General features: G+C 42.9%; 1 protein-coding gene and 1 long non-coding RNA gene across 3 annotated transcripts in view; one reads left to right on the top strand and one right to left on the bottom strand.

The window, feature by feature from the left end:
- The window catches only part of RGS20 (regulator of G protein signaling 20), a 34,517-nt gene extending 12,148 nt beyond the window's left edge, over positions 1-22,369 (bottom strand). The window contains exons 1-2 of one of the 2 annotated variants that reach the window (XM_085573818.1): positions 22,232-22,369; positions 5,137-5,490 (exon numbers count right to left, since the gene is read on the bottom strand). In XM_085573818.1, the coding sequence (XP_085429944.1) occupies positions 5,137-5,490; positions 22,232-22,354 (477 nt within the window). In that variant the 5' untranslated portion in view covers positions 22,355-22,369. Of the gene's footprint in view, positions 1-3,838; positions 4,058-5,136; positions 5,491-22,231 lie in introns of those variants that run through there. The other variant, XM_021555695.4, reaches the window with a different exon arrangement.
- LOC146768391 (uncharacterized) lies at positions 4,676-7,848 on the top strand. The gene is made up of 2 exons (XR_014953419.1): positions 4,676-4,808; positions 5,712-7,848. It is a non-coding gene; the product is annotated as an uncharacterized LOC146768391 (long non-coding RNA).
- Positions 22,370-26,238: the final 3,869 nt, after the last annotated feature.

Raw genomic sequence — 26,238 nt, 5'->3', positions numbered from 1 at the left:
AAGTTGGAAGAGATTCTGTTCTTATCTACTAATGTCATAAGAGGCTTGCAACTGGGGTCAAGTTCCAAATAAATCTCTAAATCTATTTTTTAACAATTCAGATATATTTGGGGCTGCAACAAACTCCCACTGAAGCTTGTGGCAGTTCACTGTCAGCTGAAATATGAACAGGAAACTTGATGCTCGTGCTTCTTCCTTTTCATTGACAAATGTGACAGGCAGGCTTTCTGCATCAAGCAGTGTGCTATTTTAGACAGAAAAGAATTCTAATATATGTTAATGAACTCACCCACACATATGCACATGCTTTAGGCATAGTTGTCAGATTGCCCACTCAGTAGGTTAAGAGTAAGAGCTCCTCGAAAGTTATCTTGTATTATTGGACATTTGGCATATTGTAGTGAGGTGGATGAAATGGTTGAGAGTCTGTGACTGCAAGACAGAGAGTGGCAGCACATGGAATAAACCAGCTTTTTATGTCACTGCTGTGCCCAAGCCTGTTAAAGGCTCAGTGGATAAAGTTACAAGTGGAAGTGTTATCCTGTAACTAACAGCTCTGGGACACTTTCATGTTGAATGTCCAGAAACTGAGCACCTTTGCTTGTTTTACTTAATTTATTTTTCCAGAGGAGCAGCAGCTCAGAGGAGCCAAATTCATCTATCCAGCTTAAAGCATTGCTTTACATTCCAAAAGGAATGGCTAAGAGAATATCACACCCACCTAGTAAGAGGATAATTATGCCTTGATCATATCACCTGTCACAGGTATTTTTCTACCAATGCCTTGGATGTCTTCTGCTCCTCTTTCTTTGGTATTTGGTTCTGCCCAGTTGGCCACCACGAGGCCACTCTCTGCAAAACTTCCTGCACTAAAGTCTTTCTCTGAGTAAAATCTGACTTTCCTGTTAGAAACCTAGTTACCTGGGGCTTCAGTGGGATTTTTGTGTGGGTTTTGTTTGTTTGTCTTTGCTTGGTTGGTTTTTTTAGAGAGATGCCCTATATCTGCTCTGGATAGAGAATTTCTTTAGTTTGGGTTTTATCACAAGAGACTTCATTGGAAATATTACTCTAACATGTAATAAGCAGGCTCACTGTCATTATTTCTCTTGTAATAAGGGAAAGGCATGAAAGAATTCTTTACCAGTTGCATAGAAAAAGCAACAAAAGCAATCTGTTGTTTCTGTCCAGCTGATTAAGTGAATGCTATGACAGTGGAGCCGTATGAATGTAAATGTGGATATAACTTCATCCTATGCTGAGTCCTTCACAAACTAGGTCACTGCAAACTGCAATTAAGTTAAATCAGTGTCAGAATCTTTTCCTCTGCACAGCACAAGCTGTCAGCATCCCTTGCCTTGTCTTCCGTGGCAGCTGGGGTCAGCCTCAGTGGATGCATGTCAGTCACACTGACTGATCAACTCTCTTAGTTAGAACATAAAACCCCACAGACTTCTCCAGTGCTGGGATTTTTACGACTGCTTCAACCCTGCTTTTCCTGGCTATGATGTCAGAGAAAGTACCTGCTCCTAGTTATTTTTATGCAGCCTGTTTTAAGAAACAATAACATTTAAAAAAATCATTCCTCCTGACATTTTACAAACCTCTCTATTATGCAATGAATCTGATGCCTGCAGCAGTTTACTCTGCTCACTCCCATTATCTCCTCCAGAGTGCTTGGTTGCATTGTGCTTAATTATGAATGGCCTCCAAAAAGCCCGTTTTACTGTACTATGAAGTGACTCACATCACACAGAAGCTCTGACAACTCGCACCGGGTACTGGAGGCACATGGCGCTGTATTAGTCAGTGACTCATTTCACATTGTACTCGGTGCTGAGATCTGACTCACGTCGAACTGTGTGAGAAGCTGACTGACATCGTACTGGTCTGAAAGCTGGTTTGAATCGGAATGACTCACCCTGGAGTGCATTAAGCGGTGATTCACACACTGTTTCCTATTGATTCCGATTGTCGCGATTCACTTCTGATTGTACTACGCTGGCACCTGGCTGCTCTGCAGGGCGGGCACTGTGATAGCAACCCTTTGCCTGGTGAGCACGGCTGTAGTGCCAGCCTGCAGTGTCAGCCAGGAGGAGTCAATTTAATGCTGAAGGGAGATCAGAATTTGGCTTAGCACACATTCACTTTGCCCATGACTTTCTGGGCTTCTTTGCTTCACCTGGTTTTGACGTTTTGAAAACAGCAAGTGAGGAGTAATGAACCTCTAGCTAAGAATCCTCTTACTTCTGAATGCCAGGAGATCTCCAGAGTACTTCCAAGACTTGCTGTGTCCTTTGTCACTTAGTGACAAGAAGATGGGATGAATTTCTCTAAGTGACTGAGTACAGATAGCTGCTTAAATGCTTCAAGTTCATTAACATTTGACCTGAGTTCTAAGAGACAAAAGCACCCTACAGTCTGAAACCTCCTCCCTGGTATTTTAAGCTCAGTCCTCAGACATCACTACCCAGTCTCTTCTAAGCAACAGGTAGATGATGCTTCCATGATTAAGTATTTGGGACCAAAGATATCAAAGTAAGTATTGACTTGAGAAGTAGACAAAAAAATTAAAGGGGAAATAAAGTAACTGTTCTCTCAACTTTGAGCATTTTATAAAACACAGTGCTAGTTTTACATTCAGTTGGCTCTGAGTTTACAGAAGCACTCCTAATTTTAACATGGTGTTCCTAATTTTAGGAACTGCAAGTAGGAATCTCCTAGCGGATAATGATTCTGGTGTTCTTTTTAGTTGAACTGGTGTTTATTGCTTCTGGTCTTGTAATACAGCAGTGATGTAGCTACCTGAACAGCCCACAGCTCTGCAGAGCACTGGATTTGATGCTGACATTCTGTTTGTGCAACAGAAGTACAAGGAGACTCCTTACCATTACATCATAGAGACAAGTGCCACATGAAAAGTTTTCATTTTACATTTTTCTACAGAAAAAAATGAAATAATGGAATGGTTGAATAAAGTAAATTACACCACAATTAAATTACTGTAGGTTCTTACTGGAGTATACGAGGATAATCTTATTTCACTTTCTGTATTTGTGTCCAATTTTCGTTAGCTGCCTTTTCTTACCCGCTGACATTACCTAATGACAGAGCTCAGGAAGAGCTCTTTCTCTCTAACGATGCTTGACGAGGCAGGCTGGTACTGGAAGTCTCTCTACGGAAATACTCGCCTGTTGCTGCTTATCTCTCTAACTTGGCAGGGGAGCCCCGGGCTCCGCGAACAGACGCACCACGGGACCCCCTTCACGCTGGGGCGGGGGCACGGGTGCCGCCTCATCCTCGTGAGACGAGGCGGAGGGGTTCCGAGCGTGTGGCGGGGGCCGAGCCGAGGTGTTACCTGCGCTGGGCCACGGAGGTGGCGCGGCTCGGGGTGTGATCCTGCCCCAGGGAGGAATCCTGACCCCGCTCCCGGAGCCGAGGTCAGAGCTCGGGTACCCGAGCTCTGCGCTGGGAGCCCCTGGGAAAGGACGTGGCGGTGAGAGCCCAAGCGCCGGGCGCTCCCGGCTTGCAGCTCCCGACCCTCCGGGAGACCGAGGGAAACGCCTTTTGCGCCGAGTCCCTGCCATTCCTCCCGGGGAGCGCGGCCACAGCCGCTGTCCTGCCCCGGCCGCGGGGGCCACCGCCAGCAGAGCAGCCCGTCCCGTCCCGCCCCGTCCCGTTCCGTCCCGTCCCGTCCCGTCCCGTCCCGTCCCGTCCCGCTGCACCTGGGGCGGCTCCAGCTGCGGCGCGGGGGTCGCGGCTGCCGGCGACGAGCCCGCGCCTGCCCGGAGCTCGGGATGCCCTGCCCGGCTGCCGCCGAGCGGGACCCGGCGCTACTTACGGTGTCGGCAGCGGGGCCCGGCCGGGCGTCCTCCCACGCTTCCCCTCCGGTCCCGGCGGGCTGGGCGACCGGGAACGGCGGCTCGCCAGACCCACGCATGCGCCCGGCCCCCGCGGGCTCGTCTCGGTGCGGCCGCGGGTGGGTCCGCTCGCCGTGGCTGGAGCCGGAGGCAGCGAGGCCGGCAGTCCGCGCTCCCCGCCCCGGCACGGCCCGACGGGGTGGGCTGCCGCCGGTCGCCCCGGGCGAGGCGAACACCGGGGGCTGCTACGGCTCAGGGCCGGTTTGCAACGGGATTAAACACAGTAGCGCCCGCACCGCGGCGGCGGACTGGGGAGGGCGCAGGGGAAGCCATGGGACAGACGCTGCAGGGAGAAACACCGGAGAGACCGGCGTGAGAGCGTGTGAGCGGAGAGTGTGTGCGTGTGTGTGTATGTGCGTGTGTGTGTGTGTGCGTGTGTGAGCGCTGATGGGAGGGAGTGGGAAGGGCTTGGAGAGGCGGCGGTGCCGCCGTGGGGCTCGGTGCTGGTGCTTCAGGGCTCACAGACGCCTTAGAGGAGAGCCGGGTTTGTCAACCCGGCGCTGGAACATGCTAGCATTTTAAGTAATTGCGTGTTAAGATTCACGTCTTCCCTCCCCTAGCCGCATCCTTCTTCCCAGCGGCGCAGGGCTCGCCGCTGCCGGGCTCTCTCGGGGCTCGCTCTCCCGTTCCGCGGGGCAGGTGTGACACGGCTGCGGCAGCCGCGCTCCGTGCGGGGCGTGTGCCGGGGGCCGCCGGGCTGGGCGCTCACCCTGCTCCTCGGAGGCGCCCTTGGGAACATCGCCACGTTTCGGGGATAATGATCTGCCGCCTCCAGCCCCCCGGGCCGGCGTCTGCCGGGATAAGGGTTAACGGGACGACTGCGGCTTGCTAGTACCTCCGCCGTTCCCGGGCAGAGCGACACTGACTTCTCGTGAAAACAAGACTGATCCGGTGCGTGAACGCTCCCGGAGCCAGGCACCCGGCTGCCGTCGGGGCTGTTCCCTTCCCGCCCGCGCACTGGGCGCGGAGCAGGGCGGCCGCAGAAGCCGCCCTGCTGGAGCCAGCGGGCCCGGGGCGCTGGGCATGGCAGACGTGACCAGCGGGCTTGGCTGTGGCGCCGGGGGGCTTTGCCGCGGGAGCTCGCCCTGCGCCCCCGAGAGTCCCACGCCGCTGCCGGCCGAGGGCACGTGGGCGGACAGCGGCTTCCCTAGAGTGGGGAGCAGGAGGAGGAGGAGGAGGAGGAGGAAGGGGTGGACGCGGCCCCAGGAGCGGTACTCACGGCGCCAGGAGGCTCGGGGGCAGCGCGGGGCTGCAGCGGCGCGGCTCCGTGGCACGCCGGGCATCTCCGGCGCTCCGGGGGGCGGCGGCGGGGCGGCGGCGGGGCCGGGGCGGGGGCCGGCGGCGGCTCAGCCCAGCGGCCCCGCAGCAGGGCGGCGAGCGGGCAGCGGGCGGGCGCCCCGCTGCCGGCCAGCAGCGCCGCCAAGCCCGCGGGACAGAAGCGGGACTCCGGGGCGTCTCGACGGGGCGCCGAGACGAAGTGCGGGCAAGGCCGGCGGGCAGGGAGCTGTGGCCGCAGGAAGGGGCTGGAGAGCAGAGCTGACAGCGAGGCGAGGGACCTGGCAGGCCTCGGAGTCTGCGGCGAGCGGGGGAGGTGTGGGAGCGGAGGGACGGGGCGGGAAGAGAGAGAGAGAAAGAAAGAGAAACACAAAGTGAGCAACACCGAGGGGGCAGGCGGGGGCCCAGCACACAGTGCTAAGATGAGGGTTGGAATGCTCGCAGCCGCGAACCCGCACCCTGCTGCTCTCGCATTCCTTACCCCCGTGTACACTCAGTCTTTTTAACTTTCCTAAGCAGGTCCTTCAGGTGAGGGCCGGAGGACAGCTCTCCTACCCATCCTGTGCCCACTGGGATTCGGAGCTGGCCATAGTGCCAGAGGAGCACGGGAACAAATTTGGCCACTTACAACCTACCCGCAAAGAACACCTCCCAAAAATTCCCCACCCGAAAAGCCAGCCGCAGACGACGGGCAGAGCCGCGGCGTGGCGGGGCGGAATGGAGCCCTTGCCGCCGGAACCGTCCAGGGTGCTGAACCGGCCCCGCCGCCTCCGCCGCGGCCGGGGAGCTCGGCGGGCCTGCTCGGATCTGCGGGCGTCAAGGTAAAGTGACCTTGCCCTTCCTCGCTGAGTGCCATTGTCCTGCAGAGAAGAAGCCACCTTTATGGAGCACGGGCCCTGAGCAGGAACGGGCAAAACCTCTTCCTCTGCTTCCCTTTTCTCTAGCAATGATTTCTGTTTTTTTTGGGGGGTTTCATTATTTCATCAAGGTTTAGCTCCACATCCCAAAACATTGTCCCTGTTTCTGGCCTATAACCGGACATCAAAGAGACAGAGAGGAACTGAAGTCTACATAGTGTGAAGAAAGCCCTTCCCACAGTGACAGCGCTGCCCTTGATGGCCAAAGGCACTGCTACAGCCATGGGAGAACATGACTGTGGTGCCATCGATGCCAGGGAAGGTGCTCGTTAGAGCTGAAACCACAGGGAAAGCTGCCATTCCTACACAGAAGGAGAGCTTACTGTTGCTTAGCAGCAGAGAGTCCCCCTAGGTCTGTTTGGAGAAGTGAACTATTGCAGAAACTGGACAATGTTCCCAGGAGAGCAGAAAAAATAGAAAGGTTGATTCCCACCCCAGAACCCCACTCAGTATTCCTCCTGCCCAGTGGCAAGGAACCCTTCTGCAAATCTCTGCCATTTTGGTTGTGGCAGAAAGCATAGAGCTGATGCTGAATCTGTGCCAAACTACAACTGCCAAGGCCCAGACAGGACCTATGGAGGTACTATAAGTTGACAAGTAGGATTAAATGACACTGCCTCACTCCTTGGCAGAGAAAAGGGAACAAAAACTCAGTAAGTGTACTGAGGTGGTTGTTTATGTGGCTTGAGATCAAGAGCAAAACACCTGTTAACACCATTGGCTTTCGAATTCAGCTCTTGGTCACTCTACCAGGCCAGGCAGTCATTTCTCAGACTGGTGAGTAAATGTGACTCCTCTAAGACTTCTCTAGATGATGGCCCTGGGTGGCATCCTAAACTTAGCAGGAACGCTTGATCAAGTTCAGGTTTAAAATGCTGGCAGAATGTAATCCCTTTGGAAGGTATGTTCTTGTTCCACCATTCATTCCATTCTCTCTCTTAGGAAAGTCATGATCTGTTGTTCCTGCCGATAGCAGAGGGTTTGGAATGAGGTGATCTTTAGGGTCCCTTCCAACCCAAACCAGCTAACACCTTATTAAAGAACGCTATATTTTTTTTCAAAATTCATGACACACAGTGATGGTGGGTAGTACTGTATAAAACGATTGTATTTATGCTCCCTAGCATAAATGATGTTATATAAACAAAGCCACCTAAGCTAACTATCTTCCAGTGATTAGGGTTTGTAGGCAACTCGGTCTGTAGGCAGGTACCTCTGCATCACTGCATGTGTACACATCTACATCCTGAAAAAGCTCAATGGTGTGGAGGCATAAAGTCCTCACAAAATTGTTAATGTAATAATCTTCTTCTTTCCCAGAGAATGACAGATGCAAGCTGATATCCAGCTGCATAAGACAGAACTGCATAAACAAGGGCTTGGACTTTGATGAAATGGGGTTTAGATTTGAGAGAGCTGAGAGACACAGACTGGAACCCTTTCTCTCTCTCTAAAGGAATGTGAGCGTGCATTTCTCATGCATGAAACAAAATTCCCTCAGTCATCAGAGCAGCTTGCTCTGCATGTACCTCTGTGACCTTACTCTTGGTTCCCTCTACTGCTCTACTTTGTTCAGATTAATTCAACTTCACTGGGATGGAGGGAAAGCAAAATGTCAATCTAGCAAGGCTCGGGAGTATTTGACCTTGAACTTATTTCTGTTTCAAAAAATAAAATATGGAAAATTGAGACCTTACATGTAAACTGTGCATTTAATAAAATTATTCTTTATAGTGGCATGTTTTTTCTGTAATATACATGGTAAATAATAGATCAGGAGATCTGGTTTCAATATTGGTATTATCTACCAGTATATCAGGCATTAGAAAACCCACCTCCACCCTTTACTTGACTTTTCTGAATATTTCACATTAGACTCATAAGCTCTTGATAAATTTTTAGGAGGAAATTCTATCCAGCATGCAGTAGATTTTTAAATTCTAAATCAGAAAGGGATGGCTTTATATGAGGGTACCTTTGCTATTTAATATTGTCCTTTTGGATGTTTCTTAGACTCCACCCTCCTCTTTCTGCAAACTTGTCCAGTTAGCATGTTTTCCTAATTTTGCCTTTAGGGAAATGAAGAAATCTGTTATTGTTCTATTTTATTTTATTTTATTTTATTTTATTTTATTTTATTTTATTTTATTTTATTTTATTTTATTTTATTTTTTAAATGAGAACTTGTATGACACCTTTTTGATTTGTTCTCACTGTTCAGGAGAGGTGATAAGAAAAATAATATGGAACATGTATCTGTATTTTAATAACATTGTATTCCAGCATTCTTGCAGTCACACGTTAATGGGTGACATAATGCACATATCAGCTTTCTGGGGCCCTGTGTGCCTCTTTAAGGTGTGAGGGCTGATTGCTGGTCTCATACCTGAACTTGCTCCCTACCCAAGGACAGGTCATACACATTTCTGTGTCAGCTTTTATGCTCTAGTCTATTTCAGTGTTTCCTGCCCCCTTAAATTGTTAAAAAGAGAGTTTCTAGACCATTGAATGGAGCTGATTCATAGTGAATTAGGGAGCAATTCAAACAGAGAGTAAGAAGCCATTTTTTACCCTTTCATTGACATTAAAGTGCACTTGTTACAAACCATTTTGAAGACTGATAAGCTTTTCTGGGAAAGGAGATATTTTCAGAAGAAGAAGGAGTTTCCAGGGACTTCAGCTAAACTTATTTGCTTTCCCTTACCCCTTAATAAAAACTAAAAATATAAAAAGAAAAATAAAATAAAAGATGCATTTAAATAACCATATTTTGAAGTGAACATAATACCAGTGATATTATGAGAAGCAGCTTTGTTGAACTTTTAAATATTTGTGTTTTTTCAACATCAATTTCTTATAGGCATAAGCCACATTTCTTTTTGGATTTATCAGTAGTTGGTTTCAAGCAGGAAATATAGGTTCAAAGTTGATGGGAGGAAGAATAAACTGGCATCTTCAAATATGTAAGACCAACTATAGAGTAGTATGGTCCCACAGAGCAGTAACTAAATTATCCTACTTGCAGGGATGCCTGTTAAGATTAATTTTTCATCAACATTGATAGTGGTGTGTTAACTAATCAGTAGAATTTATTTTGTGCAAGCCAAAGTGTGCAAGTCCCACTGTCATGTCCATGCAGTCACAGAGCGTCTCTTAGCCCTTTTCTGGAGGATTAGATTTCCTCAAGATCTGATGCTAAAACCTGTGATTGCATTACATTAGGGCTTGAAATGTTATCAGCATGGTTAGACATGATTCAGATCTCAGTGCAGGCAGAATTTTTTGCAGTTTGCTGGCTCTGCTTAGTGCTTTGATAATTATTTCATCACTGTAAGGCAATTTTCTAGGGTGATATATTTTCTCAGGGTTGTCCAGTCCCATATGTATGTTCTGACAAAACCCTTAGCTTCAGTATTTATATCATTCAGTGTCTGCTCCAAAGCTGCAGGAAGCCTCTGCTGTCTCCACTCACAACTCTGTTTCTTTTCTACTCCTACATATCACATCTTTATTACTTCTAAGGCAGAGGAAACTTAAAGAGAAATAACATTTGCGATGTAATTCAATCTTACAGCTAAGGATATGTTCTCCAGTGATACTGATTTGGCACTGAATGCCTGTTTCAGAGCATCAGAGTCAGCTTAGTGATGGTTATATCCCCATTCTGGTCCAAGCCAGTTGATGGGTGTGGGCTCTGTGGGGTTTGTGAGCCCTTGGACAGCCCTTGGCCTGCTCTGTGGTCCAACTCATGCTTCAAATCCTTGGTGATGCAGAATTTCTGGCAGATTTACAGACTACACAGGAATGTGGTGGCTTGGGCAGAGAAGGTCTAATTAGAAACTGCAATGTGACACACACAAAAATGATATTTTTGCTAAAGTGCAAATGCATTAAGAAACTCTGTCATTCATTTAATTTGTCACATTAATTTGGCAAATTGAATCTTCACAATATTCTCTAATCCTCTCACTTGATGTATGACATTAAATAATGAAAAATATAATGCCAACTACATTTTGTTGTAAACCATGAGGTTAGCATACATATCTATCTAATTCTTATTCTCTATTTTTTTCCCCATAAACCTTTGAATTATTTGGAATAACTGTAAACCCTTACAGATCAGGCTTGATTTAAAAATAAAAATCTCTTCCATCACGACCATGTTCTGTTAGTGTATGTGCCAGCGACATGATAGACCCTGTGAGGAAGTCTCTGGTCAAAATGTTGATCAGAAAGAGATTTGCTTCTGCATGCAAAAATTGTGAGTTTCCGGACGATGGAGGAATTGGCTCAGGGATGCTCATTACAAGCTTCCAGAAGGTGTCACTGTGCACCTACAATTTGAATGGGAAACTTCAACATTTAAGGATTAGTGCCAAAACACTAATCCTCCTTGTGCTATTAGGGCTCCTCTTCTCTGCACATATGGAAATTAAATGATCGATTGGAGAACAATATTTCTCTTCTTTCATGATAGAAAAAGTAAAAATATCTCTACAGTATCACTGTCAGTCAAGAGGTACCTATCCACCCATGACCTGCAGAAGTATCTCTGATATTCTGGATCACACATAACTAATTATTACACAGGATTCTTACTTGCAAGGTAGTAAATATAGTTAAATTAAAGAAGAAATCAAAGCTTTCAAAGATTGCAAATACAATTTTTAGGTCTTATAGAGCAGTTTGTAGTTACGTTCCAGAGCTGATTCAGATAGGAAGATTAACGGGGCAATTTGCAACCAGTGTCCCTGAACAGATCAAGGCTTCAGAGTCTTTGAGTAGTTCAAAGTGAGTCTGAAAGCTTGGTGGCACAAGGTGGCTTCACAGTAACATTCCAGCTTGACAAGATTTCTAAGGAAGACACTGTGATTTTTGCCATTAATTTTCATCAGGTTTTGGACTTTATAAAATATGGATCAATTGGAAAATTATGCAGCCATGTTAAAAGACTGATGGGAGAAAATATAATGTACTTGTAGGACTGGTGGTGGAGAGGATGAAAGGAGAAATACACTATAATTCCTTTGAAAAAGAAGAACAAAGAATAAAGAACAGGCAATGAGAGACTGCTGAAGAGTGAGGTTAAAGGTCAGGATCAATGAGAATGTTGCAGGATGGTGCTGCATGAAAACAAAACTCTGTATTTGACTCACTGCAAACTAGATTGAGCTGGTGACCAGGAGTATTTATCTAGCATCATAAAAAGACATATGAATGATAATGAGAGGAAAAGGAAGTAATTTGATAAGAATAATAGTGAGAAGAAGCTGTGAACATATTTTGAGAAAGGGAAGACTTCAAGTGTTATCTATCCCAGTGTACTGCTTTATCAGTGGTACCAAACAAATACTCTCTTAAAGAGGTCAGGTTATCCCTGTTATGTAGAAAGGAGTATGCCTGTGGAAATTAATATAAAGCACTGGAGTTTCCTTGAACAATCTCTAACATTTATTTCAGAGATGCCTTATGTGATTTTGCCCCTACAGGAGTATCTGCCTAGATTAGAGAGACTGTAATTATAGACAGCCCAAGTCACTGGCTGAATGTTGTGCTTGCCTTAGGCTTGAAGCAGCATAACAAATGCTATCAGTTTCCAGGTCTCCCTCAACAGCACAGATACTGAGTTACAAGTTAAAGACAGAGGATCTCAAGTAGACAAAGAAATAAAGAAACAAACAAAAAACTCCAAAAAACCACAACCACAACAAATGAGCTAATAAAACAACAACAAAAAACCAACTGAGAGTTACTGAGCTTTTGAGGGAGGCACTTGATGCATTCCTGTGAAACCACATTTCTCCTGTTTGATGTACAGAGAGAGACTGACCCACCATTCTGCAGGACGGGCTTTTCCTCTGGCCACCCCAGGGCTGTCTATTATGTTTCCCTGCACTGCACTTTGCTCTGGATCCTAAAATTGTCCTGAGAGAGGGAGAACAGCACTCCAGATGGATAGAATTTTGCACATTCCTATTTTTGTATCCCATCTTTGTGCCTCACTGTTCAAATCAACTTACTGACAAGACTACACTTGAGGCTTGTTTCCTTCTGCTACACTACTGTTTTGAAAGATCATGTTCTCCTCCTGGGCAGAAAAAATGTTTCTTCCAACCTCCTTTCTGCAGTTAATTTCAAACATACCTCCTGACCAAACGAAGGAAATAGAAAGTGGGACTGAAATTGTCCTGTCTACAATAGCCCAACCTCTTCCTGTGTTCTGTTAACACCTATAACTTATTTCTCCTGATGATTTGGAAATATTGGTAAGAACCTGTTTAAAGTGTGCCTGTTTAGAACCCAGAGGGATAAATGAGAAAGCATAGGGTTTTTTTGTGAGTCTGAATCAATTTTATAACCAGAGCATGCCAGGTAAATCATTCAATAAGACACTATTCTTGAACTGAAATGAAGCGCATGCATTTACCTGCACAGAATCTGTATGAACAGAATAAATGCAGTGCAATAAGAAAGACTAGTCTGTAATAAAAATCAGAATCAAACACTTCAGTGAACATTAGGTTATGCTAGCTGGAAGAAATGTCCTTGGCTTTTAAGGGCTGTGACTCACTTTGTCAGTCTTATGACTGGAAAACTATTCCATGCTGAACCATTCAGAAGATCTGGATAAAAACTGAGAAACATCCTTTAACCCTCTTACTGAGAGCCCATATTCAAATATAAATGTTATACATGTCCTGTGCATTACCATGCAGAATTCTCGGTAATGTAAATCAGTAAATGCAGCAAGAATTTGCAACAATTTGCAAATGAAAAAAGCAGGACAAGGGGTCAGAGAGGAGCAATTCAGCAGATTCTCCAGCACAGTCTGAGCACCTCTGCAAATATGAGCATGAGTTCCAAGTACCAAAAGTCACAAAGGGTGTGAGTGCCACAGCTCATCTGGGATACTAAACGACAGCATGAACAAGGAATCCCTTAAAGGAGATTTTCTTCCCCAAATACAACTGTTTCATAAGAATCTGTGTGTTTGAACAAATTGTTTTGGTAATAAAAAGAAAAGAGTATAGATTTTACAAAATGAAGCATTGCAATGCAAGTAAATTAATACTTTAAAATATTATAATCCACCTGTTTCTCATAATAAATTGTTTTACAGTTGAAGAACAAATAATTTATCCTATTTTGGTCTAAGCCTGACCCACTGTTTCTGCTCTTAACTTGATTATTCTCAAAGGAAGCAGTAAAGTAAACAGAACAGTGAGAACTGTTTTCTTCTTTATTTAGTCCTAAAGTAAATTACACAAAATGTCACAGGAAAAATCACAGCTACTTCCTGAAATTAAGCTCTGTTTACAATTGAAACAAAAAAAAATAACAAAACAAATTTGAGCCTTTCCCCCTTTTCTGTATGAGTTCCTCATCATAGACCTGACATCTCTAGGCTCCTGAAAATAATTCCATCCTTCTTGTGAGAGTAATTAAGTGCTTACTACAGTGTGTGACATTTTGTGAGACAATCAGCTGCTGCTTGGCAGGCATCACTGGGCAGCTGCTGATTTATTTTAGCCCACTCCTACCTTTAACAGTTGATATGGTATTTTAGATTGGATTTATTTTGAGATTGACACTAAATGCATAATACTGAAGGTAATTAGCCTCCTGAGCTCTTTCCAACCACATGAGGTGGTAGAATAAGTATCTGTTAGTTTAAAGATGTCAACATCTAGTTTCCTGAAGGTTTTGGAATCAGCACTAGGACAGGGAGAGGCTTTGGGAAAGGCCAAGCCTTCCGAGACATCCAGAACTGTCAGTGAACAGGCACAGGCTGCTGCAAGTCAGGTTTCACCTGCTCACAGATTCTTGCCATTTCCCAGATATTACCCTTTAGCCCATGTTTTGGATGAGTCTGATGGAAAAATAATGTTCTGCCTGTTTCACCTTTAAATTTTAATGCTTGTGAAGAAATATACAATTACTTACATTGTACATAAACAAGGTGTTTCCATCCCCTGTGTGGTCTCTAGGAGAAAAGTGATGGTTTCTCCCCTGCAATTCTTGACTTGGCATGGCTATGGCTTTGGTCTTCTCAGAAGGATGCACCTAGCTGTCAGCTAGAAACGTGGAGTTGGGCTTTGAAAGTAAGGTATTTTTGATAGGATTCTGATCTCCTTTTCCATCTCTTTTTTGACCAGTTGAATATGCTTTACGAAAAGACACTATAAATGGCAGTAAAAAACCGTCCTTATTGCACAGAAGAGGCCAGCAAATGTAGGACTGAGTAAGTATTAAAAGGCTTGAAATAAACTTTTATTTTCCTGTGAAGTCTTCAAAATTTTTGTGGAAAGAAGTTACTGTGAAAAAGTATGTGTGGAAATCATTATTTTTGTGTCTTTGCACTCATGAGAAATGTATCTCAGGTAGCATGCATTGTATACTCCTTCTCTACAAGGAGAAGAAGTAAATTACTCTTCATGTTCATTGTATACACAGCAAGGAGTAATGAATTTAAACAGCAAGCAGGGATATTTAGGCTGATCCTAGCAGCAAATGTCAGATGACACTTTCAAACTCCAACACAGAACTGCCTCTGATAATCTTAGATCATAGAATGAGTTGGGTTGGAAGAGATCTTAAAAAATCTATTTCCAACCTCCCATACCCTATGAACAGGGACACCTGCCACTAGACCAAGTTTCTTAGAGCTCCATTCAACCTGGAACACTTCCAAGGATGGGGCACCCACACCTCTCTAGGCAACCTGTTCCAGTACCTCACCACCCTCACAGTCAGAACCCTCTAGAGCCTTCTTTTCTCCAGACAGGAAAACCCCAGACTCTCTCAGCCTGTCTTTATAGGAGAGCTGTTCCAGCCCTCTGATTACCATGATACTGCACCCCACATCATTCTCCTGGTCACTGGAAGGATTTGCTAATCTGGTACTGCAGGATTCCTCTGGCATTCAGAAATCCCTGACAAATATAAGCTGAAAAAAACCCATACAGCAGTTCCTCTTTTAATTAGAAATAAGGTGTATTGGAAATAAATCAGAGTACAATGGGAATGATATGCTTGGGTGATCTCTAACACATCATGGCACTGAGGCTGAACTGCAAGTCACAGCAACACCAATTGCATTATGCTGGGATGGTGAAGCAAAGGTATGTAATTTTAATTTTGTATTTTACCAAAAGTCATTTACTTTCATCAAGTTTGAGTGTGAGAGGTATATCATGGAGCAAAGGTAAATTCCTTCTGACTCCCAGACACCCAAACTAGATGCCTTTTTAAGAAGGTCTCCGTGATCTTCCAGAGAAATGTTGCTTTTCCCAGTGTCCTTTATCTAAATTGTTAATTGTTGATGATGAAAGGATATAGTAAATTAATGTATTTGTAAACCTGAAGCTACCCATATCTCAAATGAGTTGATCTAGATTTAGGCTGAGTAGGTTATTTATTAATCAGCATGACATTTTGTTCCAATTAAAGAAGGTAATTGTAAATTAATAAAAACAATCTCTGTAGTTCAGGTCAGTCTAGGATTGTTTTGCTGAAAAATTTCCAGAACTAGTGTAACAGCACTTTGCCTTCTGGTTTTCATATTCATATTCTTTCTGACAGCAATATCTTAATCAGCCCAGGAATCTGCATTTTTCCCATTTCAAAGGTGCATATGTCAAAAGGAAGCTTTAGGACTATTTCAGTAGTAAAATATGTAAATCACTAAATTAGAAAAACACATTATTGCAAATTAGTACAAATTACCTATGAGGTCTAGAAAATTTGCACATAATTAATATGCAAGTAATCCACTCATTAATGTGTAGTACATTATTATTTTGACAACTTTTACAAAAGAATGCCCTCTGATTGCTGTCTATGCAGCTATTATTGGCTCATAGACAATGCAGAGCAATACAGCCAGCTATTCTCTGAAAAATATTTCTGGATTCAAAAAGAAAAAAAAAGAATTAATGAATTAAAAATATTATTATGCCATGTAATTACAGAACAGTTTAAAAAGAAAGACTCTTTGAAGAGCTCTTTGTTTCACAGAATAGCTGAGATTGGGAGGGAGTCTCTGCATATTGTCTAGTTCTGCCTCTTGTTCCTCAGGCTTCCCAGATCTGTGCTGAGCAGGGTTTGGAGTCCTGTGAGGACAGAGACTTCAAAACCTCTCTAGACAACATGTCCCACACCCCCACAGTAAAAGACCACAACTTTTTCTGTCTGATAGAACAATTCTTGCTTAAGCCACATTCATCTGTTCTTACTTTCATGCTAAAGATTAAAAGATAAGGTTTTAAAAGAAGTTATATTTAATGGTTTCGGCTACCAGGAGCAGACTAGTATACTATGGACACCAAGAGGAAATGTGGGAAGACCCCAAAGCCAACATGAAAGATCTCTGGGAGGCTGTGCAGGGGTAGCCAGCAAGTGGTGAAAATGAGTCCTATGCACTGACAGAAGCTAAGCCAGTGGCTCACTGCATGTCCTCCAAGGCTAGGTCTGCTGAAGGCTGCCTCATTCACAGCACACTGTGCTCCTCCAGTGTCCCTAGCAGGACCCATAGAGTTGAATCAGGCTCTCCTGGCCAGCTGTTCCCAGTTTATATACTGGGCATGACACCCTAAGCTATAGAATGCTTCTTTGGTCAGTTTGGGTCAGCTCTCCTGGCCCTGCTCCCTCCCAATTTTTGTGCACCCACTCACCAACAGAACATGGCAAATGGAAAAGTCCTTGACTTAGGGCAAACAGTGTTTAGCAACATCTAAAACTTCACTTTGTTAGTAAAGTTAGTCTCACACTGAATCCAAAACAGCACCAGCTCTGCACCAGCTACTTGGAAGGAAATTAAGTTTATCCTAGCTGAAACCAAGACAACACTGCAGGTCTTATAAAGGTTGATTGTAAAAATGTGCAGGAGTAGTCCTTTCTTAACTAGTGAAAGCATTTCAGGGACAAGATATACTATTGTTATAAAGGATACATGTCCAGCAAACTAAATTAACCACCGGAGAACATCACAGAGAGATAATGATCTCCAGCACATCCTAGAAATAACTCTGCTTACCTTTAAAACTAAGTGCTTATGATTTTATTATCTTAGTCTATAACTATTTGGCATAATACCCACTCTTTTCCCTATCAAACAGTATACTGTATCATCAAAGAAGTTGTCAGTATGACTAGCTGCTTACAACTTGGTTGTCCTAAATGCCCCATAATACTCCTGTACCTCTCCCAGAATTCTGTCTCCCTTTGAAACCTTGCTCCTGAATAAAACAAAGTATCAAACATGTATCAAATTTTACATCTGCTGTGTAAGAATAACTATTTTGGCATAGACAAAGAATGCTGGCTGCATCTGAATGGTGTTCAATCCCTAGCCATACAGTTTACATTCCCTGCCCATCTCAAACATAATATGTGACTTAAATTATGTTTCAGCCTGTTAAACCTGTACAAGACCTGTTCAGAAGAACAGAAGTGTGTTCTTGGTTTGTTCTCAACACCCTCTGACAATCACAGGCTTTCAGACACACAAATACTACTGTGACTAAGTATGAAAAACATACTGCAAACATACTTGGTGGGGATTATATTGACTGAAAAGGGTGAGTATATTTACTAACACCAGGACTTTTCCTACTCTTACAACGGATAAAGACAACATCTGAGGGACTGTTAAGAGTAACAGCAATTAATGACTGCCAGCACTCATCAGCTGAAGATACTAGAGTACTTGGATAAAAGCAGTGCAACTATTTAACTGGCATCAAAGTTTTACAAATAACAACTTCTATGATTTTTGACCTTTCTGGAATTGTTTGTGAATGGATTTATATTTTATCAATGAAGTTATGATTCAGAGCAGTTGCCAAATAATTTAGGTGAGCTATGCATGGTCATGAGTGACTTTCACATTACAAGCAGTTCATAGAATAATGCTGGACATCTCCAGACCCAAAGGATTCCTGCAGAGCTAGATCAGCTACATCAAGAATGAAGGATGTCATACTTCCCTGAGGTTGCTCCTTCAGACAGCATGCTCTAGGCTGTTTCCATTTCTGCCTGGTCCCACACACAGAATTTAAATGGATAGGACTTGGCAAGCAGAAAAGCCATGCTGGTATAACCAGGTGTCACAGTGCCTCAGCCTACAGGTTATTGTTTAAGGAGGATTCATACTTGCTCACTGCATCTCCTTGGCACGTACCTTCTCACTTAACACTATGCTTTTCTTCACCTCTCTGCTCCCTGTCTTGTGGAGGAAAGAAAGCCCTTACATGTCGCCCTGATTCTTAAGATTTTCTAAAGCCTTCTGAGTTTACATTCTGTTAGAAAACTTTCCCACACATTTTCTATAAACAACATATTGTTTTGCATTCCTTCGTGGGGGTGGAGGAAGTTGATGTACTGGTGGTTTGTCCAATGTCTTTGGAGAGGTGGCCCATTCACTCTCCAATCCACTGTCACCTTTGGAAAAGTATAAAAGTTGGAGTCAGAAAATAAACCTTCTTTTTTACCTTGCCATCGTAGTGGCTCGTGTTGTGCTTTCTCGTGTCCTATAGCGACACTTACAGGTGAGGCAAAGGTCAGCAGAAATTACAAAGGATTCTGCTTCAATCCCTAGCAAGGACAGGGCTGCCCCCTCACAGGAGGAGAGCTGGAAGCAAAGGGATCCCACATCCCACTCCCACTACTTGATCAAGGCTAACTGAACATAGAGACAAATTCAAGAAAGATCCAGATCATAAAACAGTATCACAGCAAGGTGGAAGTCAACTCCTCAGATCAGATTTACAATCAGGTCCCACAGCCATCCAGCCCACACTGACAGGTGACAGCCAAGGTCAAGCTAGGAAGTCAGCCCAGGGTGGGAGGTTCCACCACATGGCTGTCACTTGACTGGAGACCATCACTCCTCCAGGCTCAGCTCAGGGAAACAGGCTCTGTGGGTTCAACTTAAACAGAGCTGCTGGGTCTATGGGTGAGGGTAGAGGTCCCAGTTGGTCAGGTCCCAGAGGCTGGTCAGGGCCATGAACACTTTTTAAAGCCCTCAGAGCCCTCACACTGCTTTCCTATCTGCACTTCCCCAGTCTCTTGCTGTCTGTAGGTGTATTATTCATGTAAACCCAACCAAATCTGGAGACTGTATGCTTGGAAACAACAATTGTGTTATAGAAGTGAAACAGAGTCTATCCAGGTGTAATCTCGACATGAACTAAACTGTTGCAGCTCTCTGGGGAGCATTCTCACCCTCTTCTGAGGAGAGGATAGCAATGAGACCATGGAACAGGACTTCAGCTAAATTTTGTCCATAGGGGAAAGAAACAGTGATATATTTGAAACCTTGCACTATCTCCCTATGCAGTGCATCATATGATGCAAGGCATCATAATGTTTCAGGCGTGTTTTATTTTGTTTACTTGCAAAAAGCTCCTTGGGAGCACACATAAATGTGTCTGTGTTAGATCTGGATTAAGAAAGTCCTTGTATCTTTGTGTTGATAGTGGTAAAAAGCAGTTTATTCACTTTTGCTTTTTAACACTTTTATAAATCAAGATGCAAACATGCCAGAGAGAAAGGCTTTTTAAGCAATGCAAATGGAGATAGAAAAAAGCAACTCATTGACTTAATTTAAATGTCATGAAGAGAATTTAAAAGGCCTTTAAGCTCTGCCTGCCACTTTTCAAAAACATTTATCTTGTAATTCAGTTTCTCTTTGAAAGAATATTCAATAATAAATAAACCTAATTCAAGTGTTCCATTAAAATATTTAGGTTTGTTGTTGTTGAGTTTTTTGCTTTGTTTTTGTTTTTAATTGAAAAGTTTATTTGATATTTTGGCTTTTTTACTCTTTGTCATGTTGAATTAGATGCCAACTTGCTCTCAGAAGCAGCTAGCAGTCACATTGAGAAGTATCAAATCTGAAATCTCATATAAAGTAGAAGGGAACATGGGAATTAATGAGGATTGTGGAATCAGTTTGATCAAGGACCCTGTCAGTCACACAAATTACAGGTCTAAGAACATAATCTCTCTATATCAACCATTGTCACATATAGAAACATTTTACCAAAAGAATCTGAACTTTCTGTACATTTCAATGTCACCAGGAGTTATTAAAAAAAAAAGTTTTAATGTGGAAAGTGTAAGTGACAAACTGGTCTTGAACCTTACAAACCTGACGTTATTTTCCTAAATACCACTAGGAAATAATGTAAACCCTCTGTGCAGTTGTTTTCTATCAGTAAAAGAGAAAGGCATTTCCCACCCATGTGAAGTAAAGCCTGCAGTTCATTTTAGTTCCCTGCCCTTAGGGCTGTACACACAGGTAAGTTTTTGAACTTCCTATCACTAACACAATCCTTGTAGACTCATTAGCTACCAGTAACATTGCTTACATTACATATGTGGAAGGATCATTTGCTGATATGGTTTATGAAGTTTTGGAGACATGTTGCCCCAGAGAATGTAGCCTCATACCTGAGCTTCCACATCACAGCAATTTCAACTCAGCTGAGCATCTCCTGGGCAGTCCCTGCAGGCTGTCTCTGCTACCAGGGATGAGAGCCACACCAGTAGAGCTGCAGCATTTAGAAACAAAAGCACTAAACAAAGTAAATGGAACAGATACCAAGTTCTGGTAGCAATGCTGTTAAAGAAATTGTGGACAGTAGCTGGCTCTGATCATTCCAGTGGCATTTATATCCCTTTACAGATAAATCCTTTGCAGAATAGAGAAATAATAAGTTATCCTCTGCAAGGTCGCTGACTCAGTCCTGTGCACCATGTTCTCAAGAGACTCAGCAACAAACCACAAATTCAGGCGACATCCACAAAAGCAATCAGCAAGCTGAAGGGAACAATTCACCTGCAGTGAATTAAAGGATGGCTAAATGAGAAATGACTGGGGACATGAGTTATGAAGAACTCAGTATCTGGATTTCAGAAACCATGACTGTCAATGGTTAACTTCAGGAGCCCTTTGGCCTATGACAAAATCCTTTTTCCTTCAAGAGGGTCAAGAAGACCCCAGGCTCATGTGCCAAATGGACAGAAAACAGGACAGAATGACATGAAATTCTGAACAGAGTGTACTTTGTTCATTATCAGAAACAGTTTTCTGATATCAGCAAACAAGGCTGAGCATTTTCTCTCAGCAAAAGAAATGAAAGTAATTTAGGATTTCTGATAAGTGCATTCCTATAACTCAAATGAAATGGTCTCTTAGAAATGGTTATACTTTGGCTAAGGAAGTGGAATGGAGAGATCTATTCTAGTTTTAAATTGAATATTTGTAAGGAAGATGTGGAATTGGGAATGGCTTCTTCCCCTGTTTTCACTTTCACCAACCCTGCCAACAAACTCAACTGGATGCCTTAGTCCCTCTCTGTGCTGGCTTTAAGTCTGAAAAAAGACAACCTTTGTGGTTCCAGGAGTGCAGGACTTTGCTATCACATTTCTTTCCCTATCATGCACAACAGTGCACCCCAAAACTTTAATAAGATACAGTTTCTTGCATTTGTCTCTCTTCCTGTGCTGCATAAGAGCATGCATAAATAAATAATATCAGTTCATCCCTCAGGCAGCTTTCAGACTTTTGACAAAATCTAGAAGATACATGATTGTTGTTTTTAATTAAGGAATACTCTATAGGTTTACTAAAGAGGATTTACTGTAACTCCCTAGTAGACATTGGTATTATGCAGTTTGATTTCTTTGGCATATCATCTTTTGTCAACTACCAATAAAAATAATCTGACAGTATCAGTAAAAACTGCAGAACTCTTCAGTGCCTAAACACCATAAAGCAACATATTTTTCCTCACACTTTTAAAAATAGATTAGCTTCACAAAATATGAATAATTTTTGTTAGATGGATATGTTTGTTATATTATTTGAAAGCAGACAGTGGGAAGGCGGATCACCATCTCCTTTGTCATTGTGGTTGCAACATGCTGAGGAACAGAGGACAGGGGATGAGGCTCAGGAAAATGTAAACTGCATGAATAGTGATGTCTTGGTGATAAACAGCCTATGGCTGTTATTCATGACATTTATATTTTCTTTCTCCTCTTTTCCAGATACACCATTTTACCCCCTCCTACAGGACATTTGTATAACTAACCCTGAAATTTTTTTCTTACCTTGAAAATCCTCTGTGCAGCTTTAATATCTGTTTCATCTTCATTTTGGAGGTTCTCCTTTGCCTGACAGTTGTCTGCATGGTAGCTGTGAGTCCTGAAGTAGAGCACAACTTGCCTCCACATCAAGAAATAAAAAGGCTAATCCTGAATCAAATTGTACAATGACCTTTCTTGGAAAAGCACCACTTATATTTAATGATGAAATGAAACCAAATCCCAGGCATTGGGCTGAATGACAACATGAAGATTGCTTGTCCTTCCACTGATGGACTAATGTCCAGGCCTCTCACAGCTTGCCAGTTCTTCCTGCAGCCTCCGCAGTTCTGGAGACAAACAGGATTATCTGCCCTCAGATATCTGCAGTGTCTCATCCCTTCAGCATGTGCCAGCTTAGAGATTAGATTTACAACTTTGTAGGTTTTAGTAAATTGCAAAGGAGAAAGACAAGCACAGAGTGGTTCAACATGCAAGAGAATCAAGCTGTAACAACCATGAAACACTTTTTATCACCTCAGAGTGAATGTATTTCATTTACATTTTGAAAGAAGAAGGAATTCAGCACACAGTTACACTCTGCAGGCAGCACCAAATGGAGAAGTCAGTCTTAGGTCAGTGGTACCTGCCAATCACATGTTTTTCCTCATTGGCTGAACAGATGGCCTGCTGCTAATCCTTACAGTGCCAGTGAAAACAGCACATGAGCTGCAGCCGTGTCTTAGGATAGAGACACACTAAATATAAGGACTATAGCTCCAGGTAGATCATTAATAGGTTATTTCTCCCAGCTGTATAGAGGGCATCCAGGTTTTTGCCAACATTCACTTGTTATTGTTTACATCTTTTTTTCAAGCTAAAAAATATGTCTAACCCAACAATTTTTTTTCCACCAAGAGTCTAAAATTTTGACAATTCAGCATTGTAGATACAAGGTAGATATAACACATCTGCCTACATAGCATTTCTTGTGAGAAGAGCTACCTTGGTCACATTTCTATTCTCTTTTCAGAGAAATCCAGTAAATGCTAAGGAGAAAAATTAAGAATAATGAGGCTTGACAAGGTAAATTGCACTAGAAGTCATTGTACAGTAAACTCTGTTACAGCATAAGCTCGAGTAATAAGTTGACTTTGTCAGAGTTGCTGCTGACAATTAGGAAAACAACTTTTTTTTTTTTTTTTTCTGTCCTCTAGCCAGGCTTACCATCAGCAGTACTGGGTAGTTCAGCATTTCCTTTTTTCTCCAAAAAGCTACTCTTCTGACTTTACCTTTTTCTGAGAGGATGAAGGAGAAGAGCACTCCTTCTACACTTCCAGGTATATAGACCTTGCACAGACAAAACCTGTTGTCACAGAGCAAGAGTTGAAAGAAGGAGATGCTGTAGGCTCAAAGTGGCTAGAGACTCTTCAGCTTTCAACAGAGAATGGAATATACATGAGACAGAGACATGTGTCCCTACTCCCTAAAGTAATACTATTTTAACTCCAGATGCATTATTTGTCAAGGCTACAAACAGTACTGCACTGGCCTTTCTGTTCCTGTTTTTGCATAGCACTTCACTTCCAATTTTCTGGCATTACAGCATTGTTCCATTATACTAGGGGGAAAAAATAGAAGATGCATTTATTACAATAACATGTTAGTTTATATTTCTGCCAAAAAAGACCACTCCTATTGCATATAAGTGACGTGTGCTTCCTTCACTGAGCTCGTAAAACCTATTTTCAAAGGTGGAACAACCAGAAGGTTGCCTGTTATAACATATGCACAACTGTGGCATATTAGCTTTGCCAGATCCTTTGGGCCAGAATCTGATTAATTTAAAAGAAAAATGATCCAAATGATCCATGATCTATCAAATGACCTATGACCTAAAAGTCAGATAAGTCTATATAGGCTGCAGGAAGCAGGTGTTACTTGTTAAAAAGGATACTCACAAAATAATGTTTTTCCACCATGACACACAAAATAAAATGAAGATAAAAAAAGAGGAGAAAACAAGGCTGTAAAAATCCAGCCTTACAGCTTGCTGGCTGTAAAAAAACCCAGGAAGCAGTAAAAATCCAGTTCACAATGGGACAATCTTGCCAATTCCTTAGGACAAACATCTAATGAAGTACTCCACATCTCACATTGAAAAAACACTTCTGTTTCCATGCAAGGAGGCCTCTTCAGTGAGGCCTCTTCAACCCTCCACAATTAGACAGGGAAAAAAAATTTACTTGATCATTTTGTGAATTAGAGAAGTGTGCTCACTTTCCTAACCTTCTAAGCATGTTTTGCTTTGATAAAATTTCAAAGCATTTTCTTCTACACATGGTAAATACTTGTGCAGATATGCAGGAGCCAGGTGATGTACAGAATGCTGAAAGGTTAAGTGGCAGGTGTGCACAACACTTCTGCAATTTGGAAAATAAGTGACAGACGATACATTGCTCTTATTACAAGAAAGAAAGGAGAAGAGAGAAAACACTCTCACAATCCAGCTGTCTGTAGTTTTAGTGTGAGGATGACTCATCTGCATTAATTTTCTAGTATTAAACTACTGAGCATTCTTATTCTTTGTGATCCAGGAAATTGATGACTTTTATTCCTACATGCTGATGTGTTTTTCACTTTTCACTCTGTTTCACACATCAATAAAGTTATCTAAACATAGCAACTTCAAATGAAGCTGCATTGCCAGAAGTTAATGGACAAGCAGTGATGTGACCAAAAATAGCTAAATGAGAATTGTTTTGCACACCTGACTCCTAAAGGATAGATGCTTGCCAAAATATAGACACACGGCACTTTTACAGTCATTACCTTCAGCAAGATCCAGAGTATCAACCAGCATAAATAAGGCACCATGGGATGCTCCAAGCTGATGACACAGGATGGGTTTGTACTGGTTGCTGAGAATTGCCTTTTGCTGTCATAGTGGTGACAGGCACACAAGACAGGCTCCTGTAAAATTTGTACAGTTCTTTCCTTTCTCAAAGCTTTCCCTTGCAATGCAATGAAGTTCCTTCACACAAAGAGTGCCTGATGGGACTCACACTGGTGAAAATTTTCAGATGTGCCCAAGTATTTGAAAATGGAGGATAAGAGCACATCTTGGTAGCTTACTCACCACCCTCTGACAAGGTGGTCCACAATTCCTCTGTGCATTTGTCAAAGGAGTAACACTGTCACCAGCAAAGTTTCCACTACACTATTGTGTAGTATATGTATAATTGTATATGACACTATTGTATATGTCCTTTCTCAAACACTTCTGAGTGTGCTGAACAGAATAGACTCTAATCAGATGTTTTTTGCACTCTGTTGAAGACTCTTCTGTAGTATGAAACCTGCTAATTTCTTCCTACCCTCTTCTGTATGAGTCTCATTCAAGAGAATGTGCAAAACAATTCTCATTTATGAATCAATGCCTGCACTCTCCCTCTTAACCTAGGAGAGCTGGATGGAGTTCCACACCTTACACACCTTGTCTGTACGCATGAAGAACCCTGCAGAGGTGTGAGACATGACAGAGCTGCAGTAACTTTGTGTTAATATTTTGCCTTTATTCCATTGCATGGCATAGAAGAGCATGTAAATTAAATATATCTCAATGCAGGTATAGTCAGGAACAATTAATTGTTTGCAATCTTTAACTTGGCACATTGGGTTCACTACTTTGATTCCTCTGCTAGATATTCTATTACGTTGCCTCGTACAGATGTCATGCTTACCCTCATAGTTCCTTAAATACCTCCTAGAATCTGTAAAAAAAAAAAAAAAAAGTAACCACTATTACAATTATTTCTCCTCTCTTTGCATTTCTGCTTTGCATTCTGCATAGATGCATACTTTCAACCATGCCTTACTCCAAGGTTACAGAAATGTTACAGGGAAATATTTTTTACTGTAGCCTCTAAACAGCCTGGGACATGAAAAGTAAAGCCAGAGTATGAAATTTATGAAGTCAAATGCTAAATCACACCTTTTGAAACTTCTTTTCTACAGACAAATGACTATGTTGC

This window comes from Lonchura striata, chromosome 2, assembly GCF_050655825.1.
Source record: "Lonchura striata isolate lonStrDom1 chromosome 2, ASM5065582v1, whole genome shotgun sequence".
Taxonomy (NCBI): Eukaryota; Metazoa; Chordata; class Aves; order Passeriformes; family Estrildidae; genus Lonchura; species Lonchura striata.
Note: the sequence above shows the minus strand (reverse complement) of the source record. Positions and strands in the feature narration are given on the sequence as shown.